The sequence below is a fragment of the Sebastes fasciatus genome, chromosome 7 (assembly GCF_043250625.1).
Source record: "Sebastes fasciatus isolate fSebFas1 chromosome 7, fSebFas1.pri, whole genome shotgun sequence".
In the NCBI taxonomy this organism is placed as follows: domain Eukaryota; kingdom Metazoa; phylum Chordata; class Actinopteri; order Perciformes; family Sebastidae; genus Sebastes; species Sebastes fasciatus.
The window spans coordinates 28,113,804-28,137,035 of NC_133801.1; the positions used below are offsets into that span (position 1 = coordinate 28,113,804).

General features: G+C 42.7%; 1 protein-coding gene across 4 annotated transcripts; it reads left to right on the plus strand.

Annotated features, from left to right (window-relative positions):
- Window positions 1-9,534: 9,534 nt before the first annotated feature.
- Window positions 9,535-22,857, plus strand: LOC141770503 (interleukin-18-like). Of its 4 annotated transcripts, XM_074640077.1 has the most exons (8): window positions 9,535-9,570; window positions 9,661-10,210; window positions 10,370-10,438; window positions 20,540-20,615; window positions 20,761-20,775; window positions 20,903-21,040; window positions 21,261-21,400; window positions 22,561-22,857. In XM_074640077.1, the coding sequence occupies exons 4-8, from the start codon at window positions 20,549-20,551 to the stop codon at window positions 22,780-22,782; spliced, it is 582 nt and encodes a 193-aa protein (XP_074496178.1). In that variant the 5' UTR covers window positions 9,535-9,570; window positions 9,661-10,210; window positions 10,370-10,438; window positions 20,540-20,548; the 3' UTR covers window positions 22,783-22,857. The 4 variants fall into 4 exon arrangements, with proteins under 4 accessions (XP_074496178.1, XP_074496177.1, XP_074496176.1 ...); XM_074640076.1 differs by having other exon boundaries at window positions 9,559-10,210; XM_074640078.1 differs by lacking the exons at window positions 9,535-9,570; window positions 9,661-10,210; window positions 10,370-10,438 and adding exons at window positions 14,901-15,079; window positions 15,240-15,307.
- The last annotated feature ends 375 nt before the right edge of the window (window positions 22,858-23,232 follow it).

Below are 23,232 nucleotides of genomic sequence, written 5' to 3' on the forward strand. Positions count from 1 at the left end.
TCTTGCACGGTCATTGCAACACAAGGAGACAAAGCCATCAGCAACAATAGGAAGTCCCTGGATGCTGTGACCCCCATGCTCTCATGAAGAAGCAGACACTAAACAGACACTGTTTGTAAGAATCAGAATTGCTTGTTAACAGCGACACCTGTGGCCGCTAAGTCAATGAAAGCCAGCGTCGGGCTCGCACTTGCTCGCTTTATATAGACATGAAATATCATCGCTCAAAACAGTGAGTCGACACACGTCAGCTAAAACCAAAATATCACTCTATATTTCACCTGCCTGGCAGTAATGTTAGCTGACCAGACGAAGGTCTCTCCATGAATCACTGCTGATCCTAGTGTTGGCTTTTCCTGCTTCAGCCTCCCGACCGCGGCCGGAAGGAACAGGGGAGACACCGGCACCCGGTCAGAGACGATAACGTTTCTCGCTGCGGAGCCCCGTCACTTCACAAGACACGGGAAACCTCTGTTGGTCTGGAGGAGCTGCAGCAGTTATTTCTGCACAAACGTCCACTGAACATTCACTAGATATTCTCAGAGCTATGAAGTCTTCTGCAGTGTGGAGTGAGCGCGCATGCACGTGAGGTGGAGCGAGCTGAGTGAAGGCAAGCAGGCAGAGGACAGAGGAGCAGAGTACAGCAGAGACTCCGGCCCTGGAAACCAAAGCTACGGTCTCCCCCGCGTACTACGACCGCAGCCAACACTGTTTTGCAAGACGGGCTTCACTAGATATAACTTTGGGTTTTGGTGCTTCCGTGTAGTTTGTGTTGGAGTCTTGTCTGAACAGCGTAGCCACAAGTGAGCGCGCATATGCGAGCGTGCATATTGAATATGCGAGCGCGCATATCGCATATGCGAGCATATCGGGCGTGCGCATATGCGGGCGCGCATGGGACACCGACCCGGGTGATTTATCGTGTAAGAAGTTACAAACAGTCCCTTTAAAACTATTAAAATTAGATCCAGCATGCTAGAAAACACATAATTTTACCCCAAGATCACTCAAATCGACCAAGTGGATGAATTTCGATGAGAGAAACCATTAGGTCACTTTGGCGGCCATCGTGAAAAATGGCCGCCATCTTGGATTTTCAAGTGGCCAAACGTTTATATTTGCTCAGTGTCCACTCTGGAATCATCATCATGCCAAATTTGGTGCTTGTATCACTATTTTAGGGTTTATTTACGATAACGTTTCCTGTCCATGACAGAGTTATCATGCCGCTTTAGCTATCATGTCTAGCTCTGCTTTTCCTGCAATGTTTGAAACCCAAAGTGTTTCCATACTTTGCTGTATGTGTAGTGTTTACGACTTTGGATTTAACATGTGAGGGTGCAGGTCGTATCCACGCGGACCCTCCGCCGTTTTTCTACTTTTTCGTTTCGGCTCGCAGCGGACGCTGCTGTTTGTTTTGGTTGAAGCATACGGAACGGAAATGATGTCACGTTACTCAGACTACAACAATAAAAGCGGTCACTTCCTTCTACCTCCGCATAGACTCAAATGAAGCAAATATATCAACTCTGGCATTAAAAAATCTATTTCAAATTTGTTCAAAAAAAAAGAAACTGCGATACATAGGTGAATCGATCATTTCTAGAGCATACTGAGGCTTTCACTCTAAAAAAAAAAAGGTTTCTCACTGATTGCCCACCTTTTCTGTGTTTGCGTATGTTTTTGTCTTGTAGGGGTATCGGGCAGGTGTTGACAGACTACGTTCATGGGGACACAAAGATCAAGATGGCCAATGCAGGCCTCTTCCTCCTGTCCACAGTCACCTTCGCTGGTCTTTGCTACTTCAACTACAACGACGTGGGCATCTGCAAAGCCATCGCCCTGCTCTGGAGCAAATGAATATAACTGGACTGGGAAGCTTGGGAGGACCTAGACACTGGGATGGGAGCAATCTCGTCCTGGCTGATTGTAAAAATTCAAGGTGTTCTATGTAAATTCTTATAAATATATCATTTTTGACAATATAACTGATTCACAAGTGTGTAATTGTAGTTAATGTCATCAGTTCAGACCCGGTCTCTTTATTAAGTCAACTGGCATCCATTTTTTCTCTTGTGATATGTGGGAGATTAGCTTCTGTTTATGTTCCATGTGGACTACATTTAAGCTAAGTTCCCATGTAGATCTATGTCTAGTTACTTAACCAATTCTACAAATATGCAATATCCTCGCATGTAACTGTTATATTTACTGGAGACATACATGTTTTCAACAAAACAGCTCTTCTATCTAGTTTTACAGAGTAATGCTGTTTGACATGTAATTTATTTTTTTCATGTTCGGGTCCTTCTTGTGACTGATTTCTTAAAATCTATTTTGTTTCACTCACAATGTGTACATACTACCTTTTGCTCATAAACCCATCAGGAATAACAGGGCAGCACTACGGATTTGAGCAATCACCCTACACACTAACTTTTACTCATAGCATATAATTGGTATACACACACAGTCCTTGCATGCATCTATTAATAGCAGCAATTATTTGTGTACCGTTGGAACCGGCGTTACAGGTCGAGTTGACCGCTGTAAAATCTGAGTTCTGGATTCTGTTCTTTGTCGCAATGCTCACGCAGTAAATGTTTATGACAGCCTACAAGTTCGGTGTTGGGCCTGTTGGCTTCTTTCAGCAATTGTCATTGCTGAAATTGTAATTTCTGTTCAGTTAATGTCTTTTCAGCTTTTACGCACAAAACGAGACGAGGCAAGAAAAATGCACTGTTCCTGCCTCAGCGGAATAAAGTTGGCTTTATAGATGTTTTTCATTTATTGACATTTTATACCTAACGATACACACAATGTATACAATGACAAGAGTACAAAAGGTATATATAAAATATAAAAATGCTTATATACTGTATTAAAAAGTCACACAAATTATCTGCACATTTGAAATGTGTGATACGACTATACAAATGTAATCACATCTAAATTCAAAATTCTTGAATACCCCTTTGTTTCAGAAAAAAAAAATAAGCTGCCACAGAGGAAAGATGCGGACAAATATGGCAGTGAACTTTACTTTTGAAACACTAAGTTACTGTTAATAGCTGAAATAGTGTGACCTTCTATATGAAAACAAACAGGCTACTTTGGTTGTATCAAGGTGCACCATCCAATTGTAATTCAGTCCATTAAATTTCACTGGTGTAATAAATGTATGTGATGTAGTTCTCTCAAAGCCAAAAGTGCTTCTGTGGAACTCAAAGTGTTCAATATTACATAAATAAGTAGTTATGTATATGAATAAAACAAAATGACGTTATGAAATAAATACTTTTAAAAAAGGGCATTTTGAAATAAAAATTTAATTAAATACAAATTATTGCAAATAAAACTATTTCTATATCTTATTTATAAAAATTAATAGTTTTTTTCCCAATTATTTCATAGATTGTTGGTTCAATTAGATATTTTATACAATTTATGTCATTTAATATTGAACACGTCACTGGGGTTCTTTGTGATTCCAGTTAGGTTATGATTAATTAAATTTAAATTACTAAATGACACAATGAAGGAAAATCTTTTCTTCAACTCAAAACTCCAGTTTCTTCAAAATAACAAAAAAACAGCTGAACTCTGCTGACTGACACACAACATATGTAAACTCTATACTGTGTCAGCGGTACTGCACTAGTCTTGTTTCTGTATGTGAGAGCAGTCCTGTATTGTGAAGCTGCACATAGAAAAAAACAACTGTACACTGCAGGTTGTCCATATTGCAATTTATCCTTAATGAGACAAACAGGATGATTTTGTTAGGACATTTTGAAATCATTCAGAAGCGTAACCTCACAAGCTTCATTCGGTTCATCTGTACCTTTATGACGCAAGACCAGTTTTTGCAGAGAGGGATTGTCCCCATCGGACTGAAATCCCAGGAAATTGGACGGGTACATAGAGGACTCAAACATATACGTGTTAGATGCTGTGAGATGGGTCATGTAGAACACTGCCTTGTGTTCGGTTTCCTCAATACTGCTTGGAAGAGTCTATAGAAAAACACATGGCAAACCTGATTTACTTGTCTGTTCCGTCACACTGCTGCACAGTGGACAGGATGCAGTCAACAGAATGGAAAGCCTAAGCAGTACAGGATGAATCTTAACATACTGTATATGGTTATAACAATAAATGAGTGGATTGTTTGCACATGCAGATAAAACTGGTGCATCTTTGGCTGCTTTTATTTTCCCATAATGCATGTTTATCACTAGTTTAATAAACATTCAGGTGATCCACGTCAACTTGCAAATTCAGTCAGTAACACCCGTGAATGTCATATTAAGAACTTTACCGGTAAATATAGGCATCAAGGAACTAACGGGGACGAAGGTCGCCTGTTGCGTCGCCTCACGTCGCCTGTTGCGTATTGTATTGTATTGTATTTGGCAACAAATTTGCACTTGAACACACCGCAAAGACTACAGCCGACGGCCAGTTGGCACATATTTGGAATTGGAATTGGTTGGTGAGCATCCCTAGTGAGCATCACTAGCATCACTAGCACCCTAGTTTTTCCGGTGTGTGCCGCACCGTTGGCACTAGTCTGCCCGTGTCGGAGGCGTTTTGGCCGATTCAGCATGTCGAATTGGCGGCGGAGAAATCACTCTGATTGGCTGTTCAGCTTAAGCGAATCAGTGCACAAGAAGAGAAACATAAGTGAGAAAAGCAAGCAAACGAGTGGAGTCAACAGAGCACACACAGAAGGCTCCTCTCATTTTTCATCTTCATCTCATCTGATCATTCCAAAACACCAATATTTTCACAGCCAATTGTGGCCATCTGGAATGAAGCTAAGTGGTGAGTGAAAGTGGTGTGAAAATGGTCGACAGACGCTGTTTTATTTCACCAATCGGCTTGTATATCCACAGTCCTCGGTTGTCCGGTTTCCCTTTTTGAATGACAAATACAGACTACCGCCACCTGCTGGTGTGGAGAGTTGTTTCATCTCATGCAGGCGCAGAACATACGTGGTAGTTGGTCATTGGCTGTAGTCTTTGTGCTGTGTTCGAGAACAAATTTTTGACCAAGACGTGGGTGACGTGAGGCAACGAAACGGTTGGCCTTCGTCGCCGCTAGTGTCTGGGCCTTTAAGGGGAAGGGGGGGGCATAGTGTCAGACTTTGAACCCCCCTATTCTACTGCATGTTTGACAGACGTATGAAGTAGGCCCACGCTTCCGCTTGCCAGCAAATGAAACCAGATCACAGACAAGGAAGAGGTCCTAAACTCTTATCAGTACTCAGACTGGACCTTCACGCCACACACTGTAAATAACTGTAAATTCTTTGTTCATACTCACCATTTCCTCAGGATAAACATCATTCTGCTGACTGCAACATGCCACCATGTTCTTCTCATTCATTATGACAAATAGCATGGCTGCCATCCCCTCTTTTCCCCCTGGGATGTCTTTGTAAGTTTGGATTTTGAATTGGCAGTCTAAAAGAAAAACACATGATAAGCAAGAGGAAAACGCAGCACTTCACTCATAAAACAAGAAATCTGACAATGATTTAAGTTTTGCATGACGGAAGCTTCGCCTGTTCACATGCAATAACGTTAGACATCTGGCATATACTGTATATATCCAGTGTGTGGTACACCTTTCTGGCAAACAGCAGGAATTTCATACATGCTGAAGTGTTCGGCTTCATCTTACCTTGCTGGCTTAGCTGATCGCTACTTAAGTTTTGTACTTGAAATTGATTTCCACATAAGTGCAGGAATTTGTTGTCCTTGCTTTGGACCCAATGATTGAGGCACCGTTTGGTAATCTTGAAACCGTCTCCATCCACTTCTGCATTTTTGAGACAAATACGTGTTATAACAGTAGTAATGTCACACACCTGGAATCACTACTTGTATATTCTACTATAAATGTAGGACTGTGTATTTTTAAAAGACAATACATGAATTGCCTTACCTGTCTCTGCTGCCACTTTAAACAGAGAGCAGTGGACAAAGGAGATGATTTCAGGATGTATATACAAACAGTAAAGAAAAGAATAGACAACATTATGATATATACAATAAGTTATACCATATAATAGTAATAATAACCTACGAAGAAGGGAAAAATATGACATCACTTTTACCTTGAAAGTAGAAGTTATTCTCACATGTATCAACAAATGTAACAGTGGAGCAACCACCGGTAGCCATCAGGTCGACCTGGTAACAAACAAGTCTTTATTGAGGTGTTATAGACTACATGACGTACACTGAGAGATTCATCGACCTGCAGAACCGGAGAGTCCGGCCCCATTCCCACAGACCCACAGTTTTAGACGTAAGTCAGTTTAAACGACAATAGATGAACACCTGTATGGAAACATAAGGATGTCTTCATGTCCATAATACTACATGATATTTCCAATAAGGAGCCCAGCGTCATCAGCTTTTCACATTATTTTAACTCCATCAGGTAAAATAGTGATGCTGCTTGTGAGATATTTGCTAAGTTTACGACTGACTAAAGACTCGCTGAAGATAGTCTACCGGTAAACTCTTTTTTTGCCCTCTCTATATCAGGTTCTCTGGGAGATCCGACGCACAGCACAGGGGAGGCCTACTTCCTTCACGGCCCTTTTGTAAAATAATTTCTGAGCTGTTCATCATAACTTTTTTTAGTTGTGAATATAATTAGTGAAACATTATTTCAAAGTTTTCTGAATTTTCTCTTATGATTTATAGAATATGATTTTACAGGGCAAACATTTTCCAGAAAAACTAAATGTTCAGACGAAAGCTGTGATGTGTGTGATAATAAAATAATTATTCAACTATAGTAAATGTTCTATTTTTGAGCACCCTGACTGGGACACTGCTCCTAAAACCTGAATGAAGAGCTCAAACACCTCAACTCTGCATACCTGTCTGTCTGGCTGGTGTTGATTCCAGCCAATGGGCATCCTATAATATATTACAGTGTGATATATAGGATACAAATAACATAGGAAAGCATTTTAAGTATTAACACTAGGGATGCACCGATTCAACTTTTTCACTCCCGGTACCGATACCGATAGCGATACCTGGGCTACCAGTGTTTCATTAATAAGCTGTATGGCTCACTGTGTGGAAGTGACTGGGATCATTCCTGTATGTGTAAAAGGCAACATCAGGCTTGACTTAAACATTGCTTATAACTTTGTCAAACTAAATGTGAATCTATTTAATTGTTATTTATCATTAAAACAATAAATCATACAGCAGCAACTTGGCAAACAAAAAATCTTCAAAATGAACATGTGTGTTCTGGTGTGTTACCTTGATGCCAGACTTGTCACTCCCTGATGTCCCTCTGAAAGAGCTCGAGACTAAATGTGCTCTCTTGATAAATAGAGGTGAGGACCCGGCGCGCGCTTCCTATTCTGACATTAGGCGGAAGTGAAAATGAGGAAGTCAAGCACTAAACTAAAAAAATGCCATTCCTGTTTCATTTTCTCCATAAATGTCCCTTCATGAAAAAAAAATCTACAAATGATCTTAAAGTAGATGTAAATGTGTCTATGAGTTGTGTATTTCAGTTTTTGGTAGTTCTAATGTTGGAGAAATAGGGGAGACCGGGGGAACTTGTAACATCTCAAATATCTCCAATCAGAAACGAGACAGAACCATGAAACTCACTGTGCATATAGCGGAACGGATAGTGGAAAAATCATGCAAATAGTGATACAAGCACAAAATTTGGCATGATGATGATTCCAGAGGGGACACTGAGAAAATATAAACGTTCGGCCACTTGAAAATCCAAGATGGCAGCCATTTTTCAAGATGGCCACCAAATTGACCTGCTGATAATGATTTCTCTCACAGAAATTCATCCAGTTGGTCGATTTGAGTGATCTTGGTGTCAAATTATATGTTTTCTAGCATGCTGGATCTAATTTTGATAGTTTTAAAAAAATTTAACTGCAATATGGCGGCCAGGGAATCAAGCATCAAGACCCACTTGTTTAATTTTCCCGCCAAGAAAGTGTGTGTGAAGCTGAAATATCTTGCACGGTCATTGCAACACAAGGAGACAAAGCCATCAGCAACAATAGGAAGTCCCTGGATGCTGTGACCCCCGTGCTCTCATGAAGAAGCAGACACTAAACAGACACTGTTTGTAAGAATCAGAATTGCTTGTTAACAGCGACACCTGTGGCCGCTAAGTCAATGAAAGTCAGCGTCGGGCTCGCACTTGCTCGCTTTATATAGACATGAAATATCATCGCTCAAAACAGTGAGTCGACACACGTCAGCTAAAACCAAAATATCACTCTATATTTCACCTGCCTGGCAGTAATGTTAGCTGACCAGACGAAGGTCTCTCCATGAATCACTGCTGATCCTAGTGTTGGCTTTTCCTGCTTCAGCCTCCCGACCGCGGCCGGAAGGAACAGGGAGACACCGGCACCCGGTCAGAGACGATAACGTTTCTCGCTGCGGAGCCCCGTCACTTCACAAGACACGGGAAACCTCTGTTGGTCTGGAGGAGCTGCAGCAGTTATTTCTGCACAAACGTCCACTGAACATTCACTAGATATTCTCAGAGCTATGAAGTCTTCTGCAGTGTGGAGTGAGCGCGCATGCACGTGAGGTGGAGCGAGCTGAGTGAAGGCAAGCAGGCAGAGGACAGAGGAGCAGAGTACAGCAGAGACTCCGGCCCTGGAAACCAAAGCTACGGTCTCCCCCGCGTACTACGACCGCAGCCAACACTGTTTTGCAAGACGGGCTTCACTAGATATAACTTTGGGTTTTGGTGCTTCCGTGTAGTTTGTGTTGGAGTCTTGTCTGAACAGCGTAGCCACAAGTGAGCGCGCATATGCGAGCGTGCATATTGAATATGCGAGCGCGCATATCGCATATCGGGCGTGCGCATATGCGGGCGCGCATGGGACACCGACCCGGGTGATTTATCGTGTAAGAAGTTACAAACAGTCCCTTTAAAACTATTAAAATTAGATCCAGCATGCTAGAAAACACATAATTTTACCCCAAGATCACTCAAATCGACCAAGTGGATGAATTTCGATGAGAGAAACCATTAGGTCACTTTGGCGGCCATCATGAAAAATGGCCGCCATCTTGGATTTTCAAGTGGCCAAACGTTTATATTTGCTCAGTGTCCCCTCTGGAATCATCATCATGCCAAATTTGGTGCTTGTATCACTATTTGCATGATTTGTTTCCACTATCCGCTCCGCTATGTGCACAGTGAGTTTCATGGTTCTGTCTCGTTTCTGATTGGAGATATTTGAGATGTTACAAGTTCCCCCGGTCTCCCCTATTTCTCCAACATTAGAACTACCAAAAACTGAAACACACAACTCATAGACACATTTACAACTACTTTAACATCATTTAGACATTTATGTGTGGCAGGTGACACAGACCGGGAAAAGGGAGGGGCAACCGGGAGGGAGGGTTAACGATATAGGGCTGCATACCTGCAGGAGGAACCACGAGGAACCTGGAGGAGGAACTTTGATTGTGGCATTGATTCAGGCCGGTGGAGTGTGGCAGGCAGGGAACGAGAGAGCAGGAACAACTGGTAGGTCTAAGACATGATGGTGTCTTTGTGTATTGTTTTATGCTGTCAGGTTTGAATGTGTGTGACATGTCTTGTGTTCATGTATTTCAGACCTGTTTTCCTGCTGCGTTGAAGGCGGCTGGTAGTCGGTAGGAACGTAGATCGACGTAGGTATGTTAAGGTTTAGTGATGTAGTGTTTTAATATTTAGTTGGTATGTATTTTAATGTTTGATAATAACGTGTTTTAAGATTGTTAATATTTGTTTCTCTGCAGAGCATCAGTCGGTCATTAGCTGCTCTTGCTGTGGGACTGTTTGTGTTTGTTTTGCTTTAGGGTTTATTTGCTGTCTAGTCCGCCCTGGCAAGTGAACCGGTAGCGGGCTAAAATATATGGGTGTCGCCCTTGGGGGCGGACTTGTTTCTCTTCTTTATTTCTGTTGTTTGTTTTGTTCGTCAATCCGCCTGCTTCTGCACAGTGTATAGCCTCACTCAGGTTGACTCCCGTATTTTTAGTTTAGTCCTTGACTTCCTCATTTTAACTTCCGCCTAATGTCAGAATAGGAAGCGCGCGCCGGGTCCTCACCTCTATTTACCAAGAGAGCACATTTAGTCTCGAGCTCTTTCAGAGGGACATCAGGGAGTGTCAAATCTGGCATCAAGGTAACACACCAATACATTATATTCTCTATACTCCTGCAGTAAAGACCTCAATTATTCTGCCTCACAGAGAACAAATAGAATAGAAACATATTATAAATGAGGAAGGGATATTAATGTTATTGTTTTATGTCTTCCTGTCTGTCGCCCTCATCTCAAAAGGGGATTGTGAAATCTGTGCTGTCTGAGGAAAGAGAAGCTCGCTGTTTACGCCGCAACCTAAAGTTAAAGGTACGTTAAGGTTCAACCTTTCATCACTCCAAACATACAGGAACGCTAGTTTAACTTTAATTTCAGAGTAATGTTACCTGCCACGTGTTATTATATGAGGCTACGACACACTGTGTTTATGCTGGGGACATTATTTGGACACTGTAGTTGACAAAAGGTCATTTTGCTACTCAACATGTAGGCTACAGCCAGTACCAGTATACTCCCCTTAGTCACATGTGTATTGTATCAGCAATCTATTCCTTCATTCATCTATTTATTATTTCTTTAAGCATGTTATACTGTGTCAGTCATAATCAGTTGTGATTTTATTGTTATATAATACTTTGGCTATGCATCTTCTATAGTAGTCCTATAATACTACTAATAATAATATTCCAACTGAAACATTATGTTTGTATATTTACCCACAGTGTTAATTAGGGATGCACTGATACTGATACTGGATCGGATATCGGGCCGATATTGACTCAAATAGCCGAATTGGATATCTGTGACAATGGTGCTGATATAATAAATTACATTTTATGTTTATATACTATATACATTATATACAGGAATTTTAATTTTAAATTTTCTTTTTACCATGTTAAACGTTTTTTTTTAGGAGGGGGGGGGGGTTCCTTATCCGATGAGAGGCTCACACTGTAAAAGACGGACGCAAATTTGTGATTTGGGGTTATGCAAATAAAATTGACTTGACTTTAAGTTTTGTCCAATTTTGTTGCTGCATTAAAAAGGTTTACACCTGAATTCCTGTTAATTTTGAAGATTTTTTGTTTGCCAAGTTGCCGGTGTATGATTTATTATTTTAATGATAAATAAAAATTAAATAGATTCACATTTAGTTTGACAAAGTTATAAGCAATATTTAAGTCAAGCCTGATGTTGCCTTCTACACATACAGGAATGATCCCAGTCACTGCCACACAGTGAGCCATACAGCTTATTAATGAAACACTGGTAGCCCAGGTATTGCTATCCATTCAAACTGGCTTTGGAAAAATTTTCGTATTTGGGGGTAGAGATCACGAAGAAATATAACTCCCTATTTGAAGCAAATTTTATGACTATGTTAGAAAAGTTAAAGACCAAATTAGAGTTTTGGAAAACCCTCCCAATTTCTCTAATAGGCAGAGTGAACGCAGTTAAAATGATCTGTCTCCCTCAACTGTTATACCTCTTTCAAAACATACCTATATATCTTACTAATCGCTTTTTTAAAAAACTGGACTCTATAATTCTACCATTTATCTAGAGCTATAAATCCCATAGCATTAGGAAATATCATCTGTGCAAGCGTAAGAGGGATGGGGGGCTGGCTCTACCAGATTTCAGGCTATATTATTGGGCAGCAAACATTCGATGTGTTTCCTATTGGCTGGATGAGACGATTGTTCTCGACAGCTGGCTGGATATGGAGCGAGAGGACTGTCTACCCAGCTCACTTAGTGCTATTGTAATGTCTCCCATTCGTCTCAAAAAGCATGTTAAAATTACAATCCGATTATTCATAGTACTACTCTAATTTGGAAAACAAATAACCAAACATTTTAAACTTAGAGCTCTATCCTTTACACTTCCGATATCGGCAAACCCGTCTTTTACTCCTTTAACCCTAGATGGAGCCTTTGATCAATGGAAAGAATCGGGACTGAGTAGTGTTGGGGACTTGTACATTCAGGGTACGTTTGCTTCCTTTCAGCAGCTTTGGGAGAAGTATGGGCTGTCAAAAACAGATTTTTTTTTAGATATCTCCAGATTAGACACTTTGTGAAAACTCATCTTCACAATTTTGAGAGTGCAACACCTGATAAACTAGACCAGTGTCTGAGAGACTGTATAGTAGATAAACATCCAGTTTCATTTACAACATTCAGAGGAGCAGAGTACAGCAGACACTCCGGCCCTGGAGACCAAAGCTACGGTCTCCCCCGCGTACTACAACCGCAGCCAACACTGTTTTGCAAGACGGGCTTCACTAGATATAACTTTGGGTTTTGGTGCTTCCGTGTAGTTTGTGTTGGAGTCTTGTCTGAACAGCGTAGCCACAAGTGAGCGCGCATATGCGAGCGTGCATATTGAATATGCGAGAGCGCATATCACATATGCGAGCATATCGGGCGTGCGCATATGCTGGCGCGCATGGGACACCGACCCGGGTGATTTATCGTGTAAGAAGATACAAATAGTCCCTTTAAAACTATTACAATTAGATCCAGCATGCTAGAAAACACATAATTTGACTCCAAGATCACTCAAATCGACCAAGTGGATGAATTTCGATGAGAGAAACCATTAGGTCACTTTGGCGGCCATCGTGAAAAATGGCCGCCATCTTGGATTTTCAAGTGGCCAAACGTTTATATTTGCTCAGTGTCCCCTCTGGAATCATCATCATGCCAAATTTGGTGCTTGTATCACTATTTGCATGATTTTTTTCCACTATCCGCTCCGCTATGTGCACAGTGAGTTTCATGGTTCTGTCTCGTTTCTGATTGGAGATATTTGAGATGTTACAAGTTCCCCCGGTCTCCCCTATTTCTCCAACATTAGAACTACCAAAAACTGAAACACACAACTCATAGACACATTTACAACTACTTTAACATCATTTGTAGAAGCTTTTTTTTTTTTTTTCATTACGGGACATTTATGTGTGGCAGGTGACACAGACCGGGAAAGGGGAGGGGAAACCATGAGGGAGGGATGACGATATAGATCTACCTGCAGGAGGAACCTGCAGGAGGAGCGATTGTGGTGATTCAGGCCGGTGAACACCTCATTCCGTGTTTCTCTGCAGAGCATCGAGAGGTAACGAGAGAGCAGGAACAACTGGTAGGCCTGTGACGGGTGTCTTTGTGTATTGTTTTATGCTGTCAGGTTTGAATGTGTGTGACATGTCTTGTGTTCATGTATTTCAGACCTGTTTTCCTGCTGCGTTGAAGGCGGCTGGTAGTCGGTAGGAACGTAGATCGACGTAGGTATGTTAAGGTTTAGTGATGTAGTGTTTTAATATTTAGTTGGTATGTATTTTAATGTTTGATAATAAAGTGTTTTAAGATTGTTAATATCTGTTTCTCTGTAGAGCATCAGTCGGCCATTAGCTAAGGCCTGTACTATGAAGCAGGATTTGCAGTTATCGAGGTAACTTCAGGGTTAACTCTGGGTTTTCCGTACTACGAAGCTGGTTCACTTCTTATCGAGGTAGATCACCATGGTAACTGATGCTGAACGGCTAACCTGCTCCAGATAAGAGATCAACTTGTGTAAAAGCACCGCCTACTGAGCAATCCGAGCTCAGTGTGGTGATTATATGATAATATTACACACATATGAAGAAGTTACCGTCATAATCCAGGCTTAAATTAACATAGTTTAAACTGAAAATGCAGGAAGGACAGCTGGATTTATGTTGTGGGTGTTTACCGCTTTGATTTATATTTTTGTATTTATATTTTTTAACTTCCTCTTGAGTCAGTTTCACACCACCATAGAGGGGGGACGCAGCTGAAAGGATTTTTAAATAGTCGTATACGCCACACAGTAGCCTACGCACAGAGTACAAAGAAGAGTAATCCATAAATGTATTACACTCTTCAACACTATTTATATTTAGACGACTATATCTGACTTTTGAGTATTCCGTTAAATAAATAAGTCTGTTTTTTACGCATTCACGCATTTAGCAGCTTCAACTGTGTTACTTTTAGCCTGGATTATGTGTTTAATTTCTTCGTATTTGTCTAATATAGTTTACTCTTTGTTAAATTTGTCTCTCAGCCTGTCTGTCTGTAGTCAGTAGTCTTGTCCATGTCTGTGATTGGTCAGATGCTGCAAACACCTCCTCGTTCATGTGAACGCGCTCACAGCCAGACTGAGAAACCCTGGGTTGACTTATCGAGTTGATAACCAGCTTCGTAGTACCGTTTAGTGAGATCTCGTTTGTTAGGGTAAGTGAAGCCAGATAACGAGAAGATACCCTGGGTATGTTGAACTCGCTTCGTAGTACAGGCCTCTGGCAAGTGATCCGGTAGCGGGCTAAACAATATGGGTGTTGCCTTTGGGGTGGACTAGTTTCTTTTCTTTATTTTTGTTGTTTGTTTTGTTCGTCAATCTACCTGCCTCCCCACAGTGTATAACCTCACTCAGGTCGACTCCCAGTTAGACAGCCAGGGCAGGCTTATTAGGTGTGATGTGGTTTTCAAATCGTTTGCAGTGAAATCAATCACGTGTGACTTATAGACGTGTCACTTAGCGTGTAAACGCCTTGATTTGCAGTGTATACCAGTGTGTAATTCAGCCCTGCCCTGTTAGTGTAGCTGGGGTTTAAACAGTGAGTAGGTTACAGTGGGGGGATATGAATTGTAAAGTTAAATTTCTGTAATTAAAACTTCTACTCTTTTAAGATACTCCCTGATTGTCATTCCTTAGCCAGCACTTGTGGTGGGTGTTACATATGGAGAAACTGAAACAGGAATAGCATTTTTTTAGTTTAGTCCTTGACTTCCTCTTTTTCACATCCGCCTAATGTCAGAACAGGAAGCGTGCACCTGGTCCTCACCTCTATTTACCAAGAGAGCACATTTAGTCTCGAGCTCTTTCAGAGGGACATCAGGGAATGTCAAATCTGGCATCAAGGTAACACACCAATACATTATATTCTCTATACTCCTGCAGTAAAGACCTCAATTATTCTGCCTCACAGAGAACAAATAGAATAGAAAACATATTATAAATGAGGAAGGGATATTAATGTTATTGTTTTATGTCTTCCTGTCTGTCGCCCTCATCTCAAAAGGGGATTGTGAAATCTGTGCTGTCTGAGGAAAGAGAAGCTCGCTGTTTACGCCGCATCTAAAGCTAAAGGTACGTTAAGGTTCAACCTTTCATCACTCCAAACATACAGGAACGCTAGTTTAACTTTAATTTCAGAGTAATGTTACCTGCCACGTGTTATTATATGAGGCTACGACACACTGTGTTTATGCTGGGGACATTATTTGGACACTGTAGCTGACAACAGGTCATTTTGCTACTCAACGCGTACAGCCAGTACCAGTAATCTATTCATTCATTCATTCATTTATTATTTCTTTAAGCATGTTATACTGTGTCAGTCATAATCAGTTGTTATTTTATTGTTATATAATACTTTGGCTATGCATCTTCTATAGTAGGCCTATAATACTACTAATAATAATATTCCAACTGAAACATTATGTTTGTATATTTACCCACAGTGTTAATTAGGGATGCACTGATACTGATACTGGATCGGATATCGGGCCGATATTGACTCATATAGCCGGATCGGATATCGGTGACAATGGTGCCGATCTAATAAATTAAATTTTATGTTTATATACTATATACATTATATACAGGAATTTTAATTTTTAATTTTCTTTTGTCCATGTTAAAAGTTTTTTTTTTAGGGGGGGTTCCTTATCCGATGAGAGGCTCACACTGTAAAAGACGGACGCAAATTTGTGATTTGGGGTTATGCAAATAAAATTGACTTGACTTTAAGTTTTGACCAATTTTGTTGCTGCATTAAAAAGGTTTACACCTGAATTCCTGTTAATTTTGAAGATTTTTTTTTTTGCCAAGTTGCTGGTGTATGATTTATTATTTTAATGATAAATAACAATTAAATAGATTCACATTTAGTTTGACAAAGTTATAAGGAATATTTAAGTCACGCCTGATGTTGCCTTTTACACATACAGGAATGATCCCAGTCACTTCCACACAGTGAGACATACAGCTTATTAATTAAACACTGGTAGCCCAGGTATCACTATCGGTATCGGTATCGGGAGTGAAAAAGTTGAATCGGTGCATCCCTAGTGTTAATACTTCAAATGCTTTCCTATGTTATTTGTATCCTATATATCACACTGTAATATATTATAGGATGCCCATTGGCTGGAATCAACACCAGCCAGACAGACAGGTATGCAGAGCTGAGGTGTTTGTGTCGTGTGGTGAGTTACTAAGATGACCCAAACGCAGAGTACAAGCAGGACAGGAAGATTTTTAAATAAAAGCGAGCTTTAATTCAGCTGACAAACTCCAGAACTAACAAAACAAGGAGGGGAACAAAGTACAAATGAAAACACACCAAAAACAAACTGAGAACAAAAACAAAAAAACTACAAACCAGAGGGTGCGAGAGTCACGGGCAGGAGGAACACTAGGAACACTAGGAACACGGAGGAACACTAGGAACACGGAGGACAAGGGACTGGGAAGACAAGTAACCACAAGGCGGGAAAACAGACAAAGGAAGGAAGTAAACCCAGACAAGACACAGGAGGAGTGAATCACCAAAATAAAACAGGAAACACCGGAAATACATACAAATAAACCCCATCCAAAACCACAACAGTTCACCACAACAAGCTGGCACAGCCAGAACACAACATAGCCCCCCCCTCAAGGGACGGATCCCAGACGTTCCACAACCAGAACCGGGTGGGCGGAGGGGGGCCCGGAGGAGGGACTCCAGGAACCCTGGGCACCGACCCTCTCAGGCGGACGGCCTGAGGGCAAAACCGGGACAGAGCCTGAGAACTCGGGCGGACGGCCCGGGGACAGAACCGGGACAGAGTCTGGGAACTCGGGCGGACGGCCCGGAGGCAGGGCAGAGTCCGAACCGAGAAACTCCGGCAAATGACCCGGGGGCAAGGCAGAGCCAGAGCCGGGAAACTCGGGCGGACGGCCCGGGGGCAAGGCAGAGCCAGAGCCGGGGAACCCGGGGTCCCGGAACCGCGGCCCAGCAGTCACAGGAACAAGGCTTTTGGGCTGAAACCCAGGCGAAACAGGAGGTGACGGTTGCGACCCAACCGGCGAACCAGACGGAACAGCAGGTGGCGGTTGCGGACCAACCGGCGAATCAGCCGGTGGTGGTTGCGGACCAACCGGCGAATCAGACGGTGGAGGTTGCGGCCCAACCGGAACAGCAGGTGACGGTTGCGGCCCAACCGGAACAGCAGGTGACGGTTGCGGCCCAACCGGAACAGCAGGTGGAGGTTGCGGCCCAACCGGAACAGCAGGTGGAGGTTGCGACCCAACCGGAAAAACAGGTGAAGGTTGCGGCCCAACCGGAACAACAGGTGGCGGTTGCGACCCAACCGGAACAGCAGATGGCGATTGCGGCCCAACCGGTAAAGCAGGTGGCGGTTGCGACCCAACTGGAGCAGCAGGTGGCGGTTGCGGCCCAACCGAAACGGAGGTCGACCCGACCCCCGACAGGAGACGTGGAACGGAGGTCGACCTGACCCCCGACAGGAGATGTGGAGCGGAAGTCGACCGGACCACCGACAGGACACGTGGAACAGGAGTCGGCCGGAACGCCGACAGGACACGTGGAACCGGAGTCAGCCGGACCGCCGACAGGACACGTGGAACAGGAGTCGACCGGACCGCCGACAGGACACGTGGAACAGGAGTCGACCGGACCGCCGACAGGACACGTTGAACAGGAGTCGACCGGACCGCCGACAGGACACGTGGAACAGGAGTCGACCGGACCGCCGACAGGACACGTGGAACAGGAGTCGACCGGACCGCCGACAGGACACGTGGAACAGGAGTCGACCGGACCGCCGACAGGACACGTGGAACAGGAGTCGACCGGACCGCCGACAGGACACGTGGAACAGGAGTCGACCGGACCGCCGACAGGACACGTGGAACAGGAGTCGACCGGACCGCCGACAGGACACGTGGAACAGGAGTCGACCGGACCGCCGACAGGACACGTTGAACAGGAGTCGACCGGACCGCCGACAGGACACGTGGAACAGGAGTCGACCGGACCGCCGACAGGACACGTGGAACAGGAGTCGACCGGACCGCCGACAGGACACGTGGAACAGGAGTCGACCGGACCGCCGACAGGACACGTGGAACAGGAGTCGACCGGACCGCCGACAGGACACGTGGAGCAGGAGTCGACCGGACCGCCGACAGGACACGTGGAACAGGAGTCGACCGGACCGCCGACAGGACACGTGGAGCAGGAGTCGGCCGAACCGCCGACAGGACACGTGGAGCAGGAGTCGGCCGGACCGTCGACAGGACACGTGGAGCAGGAGTCGGCCGGACCTCCGACAGGACGCTTGGAGCAGAGGTCGGCCGGACCTCCGACAGGACGCTTGGAGCAGCGGTCGACCGGACCTCCGACAAGACGCTTGGAGCAGAGGTCTGCCAGACCTCCGACAGGACGCTTGGAGCAGAGGTCGACCTGACCTCCGACAGGAAACTTGGAGCAGGGGTCGGCCTGACCTCCGACAGGAAACTTGGAGCAGGGGTCGACCGGACCTCCGACAGGACGCGTGGAGCAGAGGTCGACCTGACCTCCGACAGGACGCTTGAAGCAGGGGTCGGCCTGACCTCCGACAGGAAACTTGGAGCAGAGGTCGGCCGGACCTCCGACACAGGAGTAGGCTTGGTTTTGGATGGAACACTGAGCAGCTTAGGAGAACGCCGCCTCCGAGACCCACGCTTCCTTCTAGGGGCTCCAACCCCTAGCAGGTCCAAGCTAGTGTCCTGTATATCAGCATGGCGAGCAGCAGACTGTAAACTTAGTGGACCTCCCAGGGCAAGACGGGTTCCCAAGAACCGATCCGGGGCTGATGCTAGCCTAAAGCTAGCTGACTGCTGGGGCATGGGCCGGAAGCTCAGGAAGCCAACAGGCCGGGGCTGAGGCTGATGCTCGGACCGAATCCGGATGCCCAAATGGGCATAAAAGCTCTCTGCTGGGGTCATTATTTAAGGTTGGTTCGTTCTGTCGTGTGGTGAGTTACTAAGATGACCCAAACGCAGAGTACAAGCAGGACAGGAAGATTTTTAAATAAAAGCGAGCTTTAATTCAGCTGACAAACTCCAGAACTAACAAAACAAGGAGGGGAACAAAGTACAAATGAAAACACACCAAAAACAAACTGAGAACAAAAACAAAAAAAACTACAAACCAGAGGGTGCGAGAGTCACGGGCAGGAGGAACACTAGGAACACTAGGAACACTAGGAACACGGAGGAACACTAGGAACACGGAGGACAAGGGACTGGGAAGACAAGTAACCACAAGGCGGGAAAACAGACAAAGGAAGGAAGTAAACCCAGACAAGACACAGGAGGAGTGAATCACCAAAATAAAACAGGAAACACCGGAAATACATACAAATAAACCCCATCCAAAACCACAACAGTTCACCACAACAAGCTGGCACAGCCAGAACACAACAGTTTGAGCTCTTCATTCAGGTTTTAGGAGCAGTGTCCCAGTCAGGGTGCTCCTACATATTATACAGAGACACAGTCTGAATTTCTACAGTGAATAAAAGATACCAGGAGATATTGGGTTTGGGTCCTCCCCAAGAAAATGCAATGTTTTTTTACATAAAACTATGCAATTTTTACATAATTTTAGACCATTATTATTACAATAGACAACTCAAAAATACAACATTTACTATAGTTGAATAATTATTTTATTATTACACACATCACAGCCTTCATCTGAACATTTAGTTTTTCTGGAAAATGTTTGCCCTGTAAAATCATATTCTATAAATCATAAGAGAAAATACAGAAAACTTTGAAATAATGTTTCACTAATTATATTCACAACTAAAAAAAGTTATGACGAACAGCTCAGAAATTATTTTACAAAAGGGCCGTGAAGGAAGTAGGCCTCCCCTGTGCCGTGCGTCGGATCTCCCAGAGAACCTGATATAGAGAGGGCAAAAAAAGAGTTTACCGGTAGACTATCTTCAGCGAGTCTTTAGTCAGTCGTAAACTTAGCAAATATCTCACAAGCAGCATCACTATTTTACCTGATGGAGTTAAAATAGTGTGAATAGCTGATGACGCTGGGCTCCTTATTGGAAATAGCATGTAGTATTATGGACATTAAGACATCCTTATGTTTCCACACAGGTGTTCATCTGTTGTCGTTTAAACTGACGTACATCTAAAACTGCGGGTCTGTGGGAATGGGGCCGGACTCTCCGGTTCTGCAGGTCGATGAATCTCTCAGTGTACGTCATGTAGTCTATAACACCTCAATAAAGACTTGTTTGTTACCAGGTCGACCTGATGGCTACCGGTGGTTGCTCCACTGTTACATTTGTTGATACATGTGAGAATAACTTCTACTTTCAAGGTAAAAGTGATGTCATATTTATTTCCTTCTTAGTAGGTTATTATTACTATTATATGGTATAACTTATTGTATATATCATAATGTTGTCTATTCTTTTCTTTACTGTTTGTATATATCTCTTTTGTCCACTGCTCTCTGTTTAAAGTGGCAGCAGAGACAGGTAAGGCAATTCATGTATTGTTTTTTTAAAAATACACAATCCTACATTTATAGTAGAATATACAAGTAGTGATTCCAGGTGTGTGACATTACTACTGTCATAACATGTATTTGTCTCAAAAATGCAGAAGTGGATGGAGACTGTTTCAAGATTACCGAACGGTGCCTCAATCATTGGGTCCGAAGCACGGACAACAAGTTCCTGCACTTATGTGACGAACAATTTCGAGTACAAAACTTGAGCAGCGATCAGCTAAGCCAGCAAGGTAAGATGCAGCCAAATACTTCAGCATGTATGAAATTCCTGCTGTTTGCCAGAAAGGTGTTCCACACACTGGATATATACAGTATATGCCAGATGTCTTACGCTATTGCATGTGAACAGGCGAAGCTTCCGTCATGCAAAACTTAAATCATTGTCAGATTTCTTGTTTTTTCAGTGAAGTGCTGCGTTTTCCTCTTGCTTATCATGTGTTTTCCTTTTAGACTGCCAATTCAAAATCCAGACTTACAAAGACATCCCAGGGGGAAAAGAGGGGATGGCAGCCATGCTATATGTCATAATGAATGAGAAGAACATGGTGGCATGTTGCAGTCAGCAGAATGATGTTTATGCTGAGGAAATGGTGAGTATAAACAAAGAATTTACAGTTATTTACAGTGTGTGGCGTGAGGGTGAGGCTGTTGGAATGATCTGATGAGATCAAAATTATAAATGAGAAGTGCCTTCTGTGTGTGCTCTGTTGACTCCACTCATTTGCTTGCTTTCCTCACTTCTGTTTCTCTTCTCGTGCACTGATTCGCTTAAGCTGAACAGCCAATCAGAGTGATTTCTCCGCCGCCAATTCGACATGCTGAATCGGCCAAAAAGTATTCGACACGGGATGAATCTTCATTAATCTGATTTCTTGAAAGAACCAGTGACCATATCATACAATCAAGTTCATACAAACATTTTTTTCCATTCTCTTGGAAGCAAAAAAAAAATAAAGGAAAAAAAAGGAAAACAAATCCAACCTGGAATAGTAGGTGATATTCATTGCGACTTACTTGAATTTGAATAACTTACAGCATCACAAAAGAAGTTGAAGAAATTTAAATTTCTTTTAGCTTTACAAGCTATAACCACAGCAAAACTACCCCCCAGACAACTATAGTTTTGTGTGTGTGTGTGTGTGTGTGTGTGTGTGTGTGTGTGTATCTGTGTGTGTGTGTGTGTGTGTGTGTCAGTCAGCCCTTAGCCAGCAGTTACAGATAATGAATGGGTGAATAATGAATATACTGTATATGTATATATATATATACACAGTATATATATGTGTGTGTGTAATTGTATGTAATATATGTTTGATGACATGCCTGTATCTGTGCTAGCTCAGAGGATTGTGGCACAAACAACATATGACTGTTACATAGTTATTATATTTATTATGTAATGGAATATGGAGCCAGAGGCTTTATAATATATATTTACCGGTAAAGTTGTTAATATGACATTTACGTGTGTTACTGACTGAATTTGCAAGTTGACGAGGATCACCTGAATGTTTATTAAACTAGTGATAAACATGCAATCATTTATGGGAAAATAAAAGCAGCCAAAGATGCACCAGTTTTATCTGCACGTGCAAACAATCCACTCATTTATTGTTATAACCATATACAGTATGTTAAGATTCATCCTGTACTGCTTAGGCTTTCCATTCTGTTGACTGCATCCTGTCTACTGTGCAGCAGTGTGACGGAACAGACAAGTAAATCAGGTTTGCCATGTGTTTTTCTATAGACTCCTCCAAGCAGTATTGAGGAAACCAAACACAAGGCAGTGTTCTACATGACCCATCTCACAGCATCTAACACGTATATGTTTGAGTCCTCTATGTACCCGTCCAATTTCCTGGGATTTCAGTCCGATGGGGACAATCCCTCTCTGCAAAAACTGGTCTTGCGTCATAAAGACAAAGGTACAGATGAACCGGATGAAGCTTGTGAGGTTATTTTAATCTAATGCTTCTGAATGATTTCAAAATGTCCTAACAAAATCATCCTGTTTGTCTCATTAAGGATAAATTGCAATATGGACAACCTGCAGTGTACAGTTGTTTTTTTCTATGTGCAGCTTCACAACAGGACTGCTCTCACATACAAAAACAAGACTAGTGCAGTACCGCTGACACAGTATAGAGTTTACATATGTTCTTTTGTTATTTTGAAGAAACTGGAGTTTTGAGTTGAAGAAAAGATTTTCCTTCATTGTGTCATTTAGTAATTTAAATTGAATTAATCACAACCTAACTGGAATCACAAAGAACCCCAGTGACGTGTTCAATATTAAATGACATCAATTGTAAAAAATATCTAATTGAACCAACAATCTGTGAAATAATTGGAAAAAAAACCTATTAATTTTTATAAATAAGATATAGAAATAGAGTTTTATTGGCAATAATTTGTACTT

What these genes read in the sequence shown, in the direction of transcription:
- LOC141770503 (XM_074640075.1), top strand. Translation starts at nt 10,337, where the DNA reads ATGTCTTCCTGTCTGTCGCCCTCATCTCAAAAGGGGATTGTGAAATCT. An exon ending in GCCGCAACCTAAAGTTAAAG is followed by an intron (nt 10,439 to 20,539) that starts GTACGTTAAGGT and finishes GTTTGTTACCAG; the next exon opens with GTCGACCTGATGGCTACCGG. An exon ending in CGATCAGCTAAGCCAGCAAG is followed by an intron (nt 21,041 to 21,260) that starts GTAAGATGCAGC and finishes TTTTCCTTTTAG; the next exon opens with ACTGCCAATTCAAAATCCAG.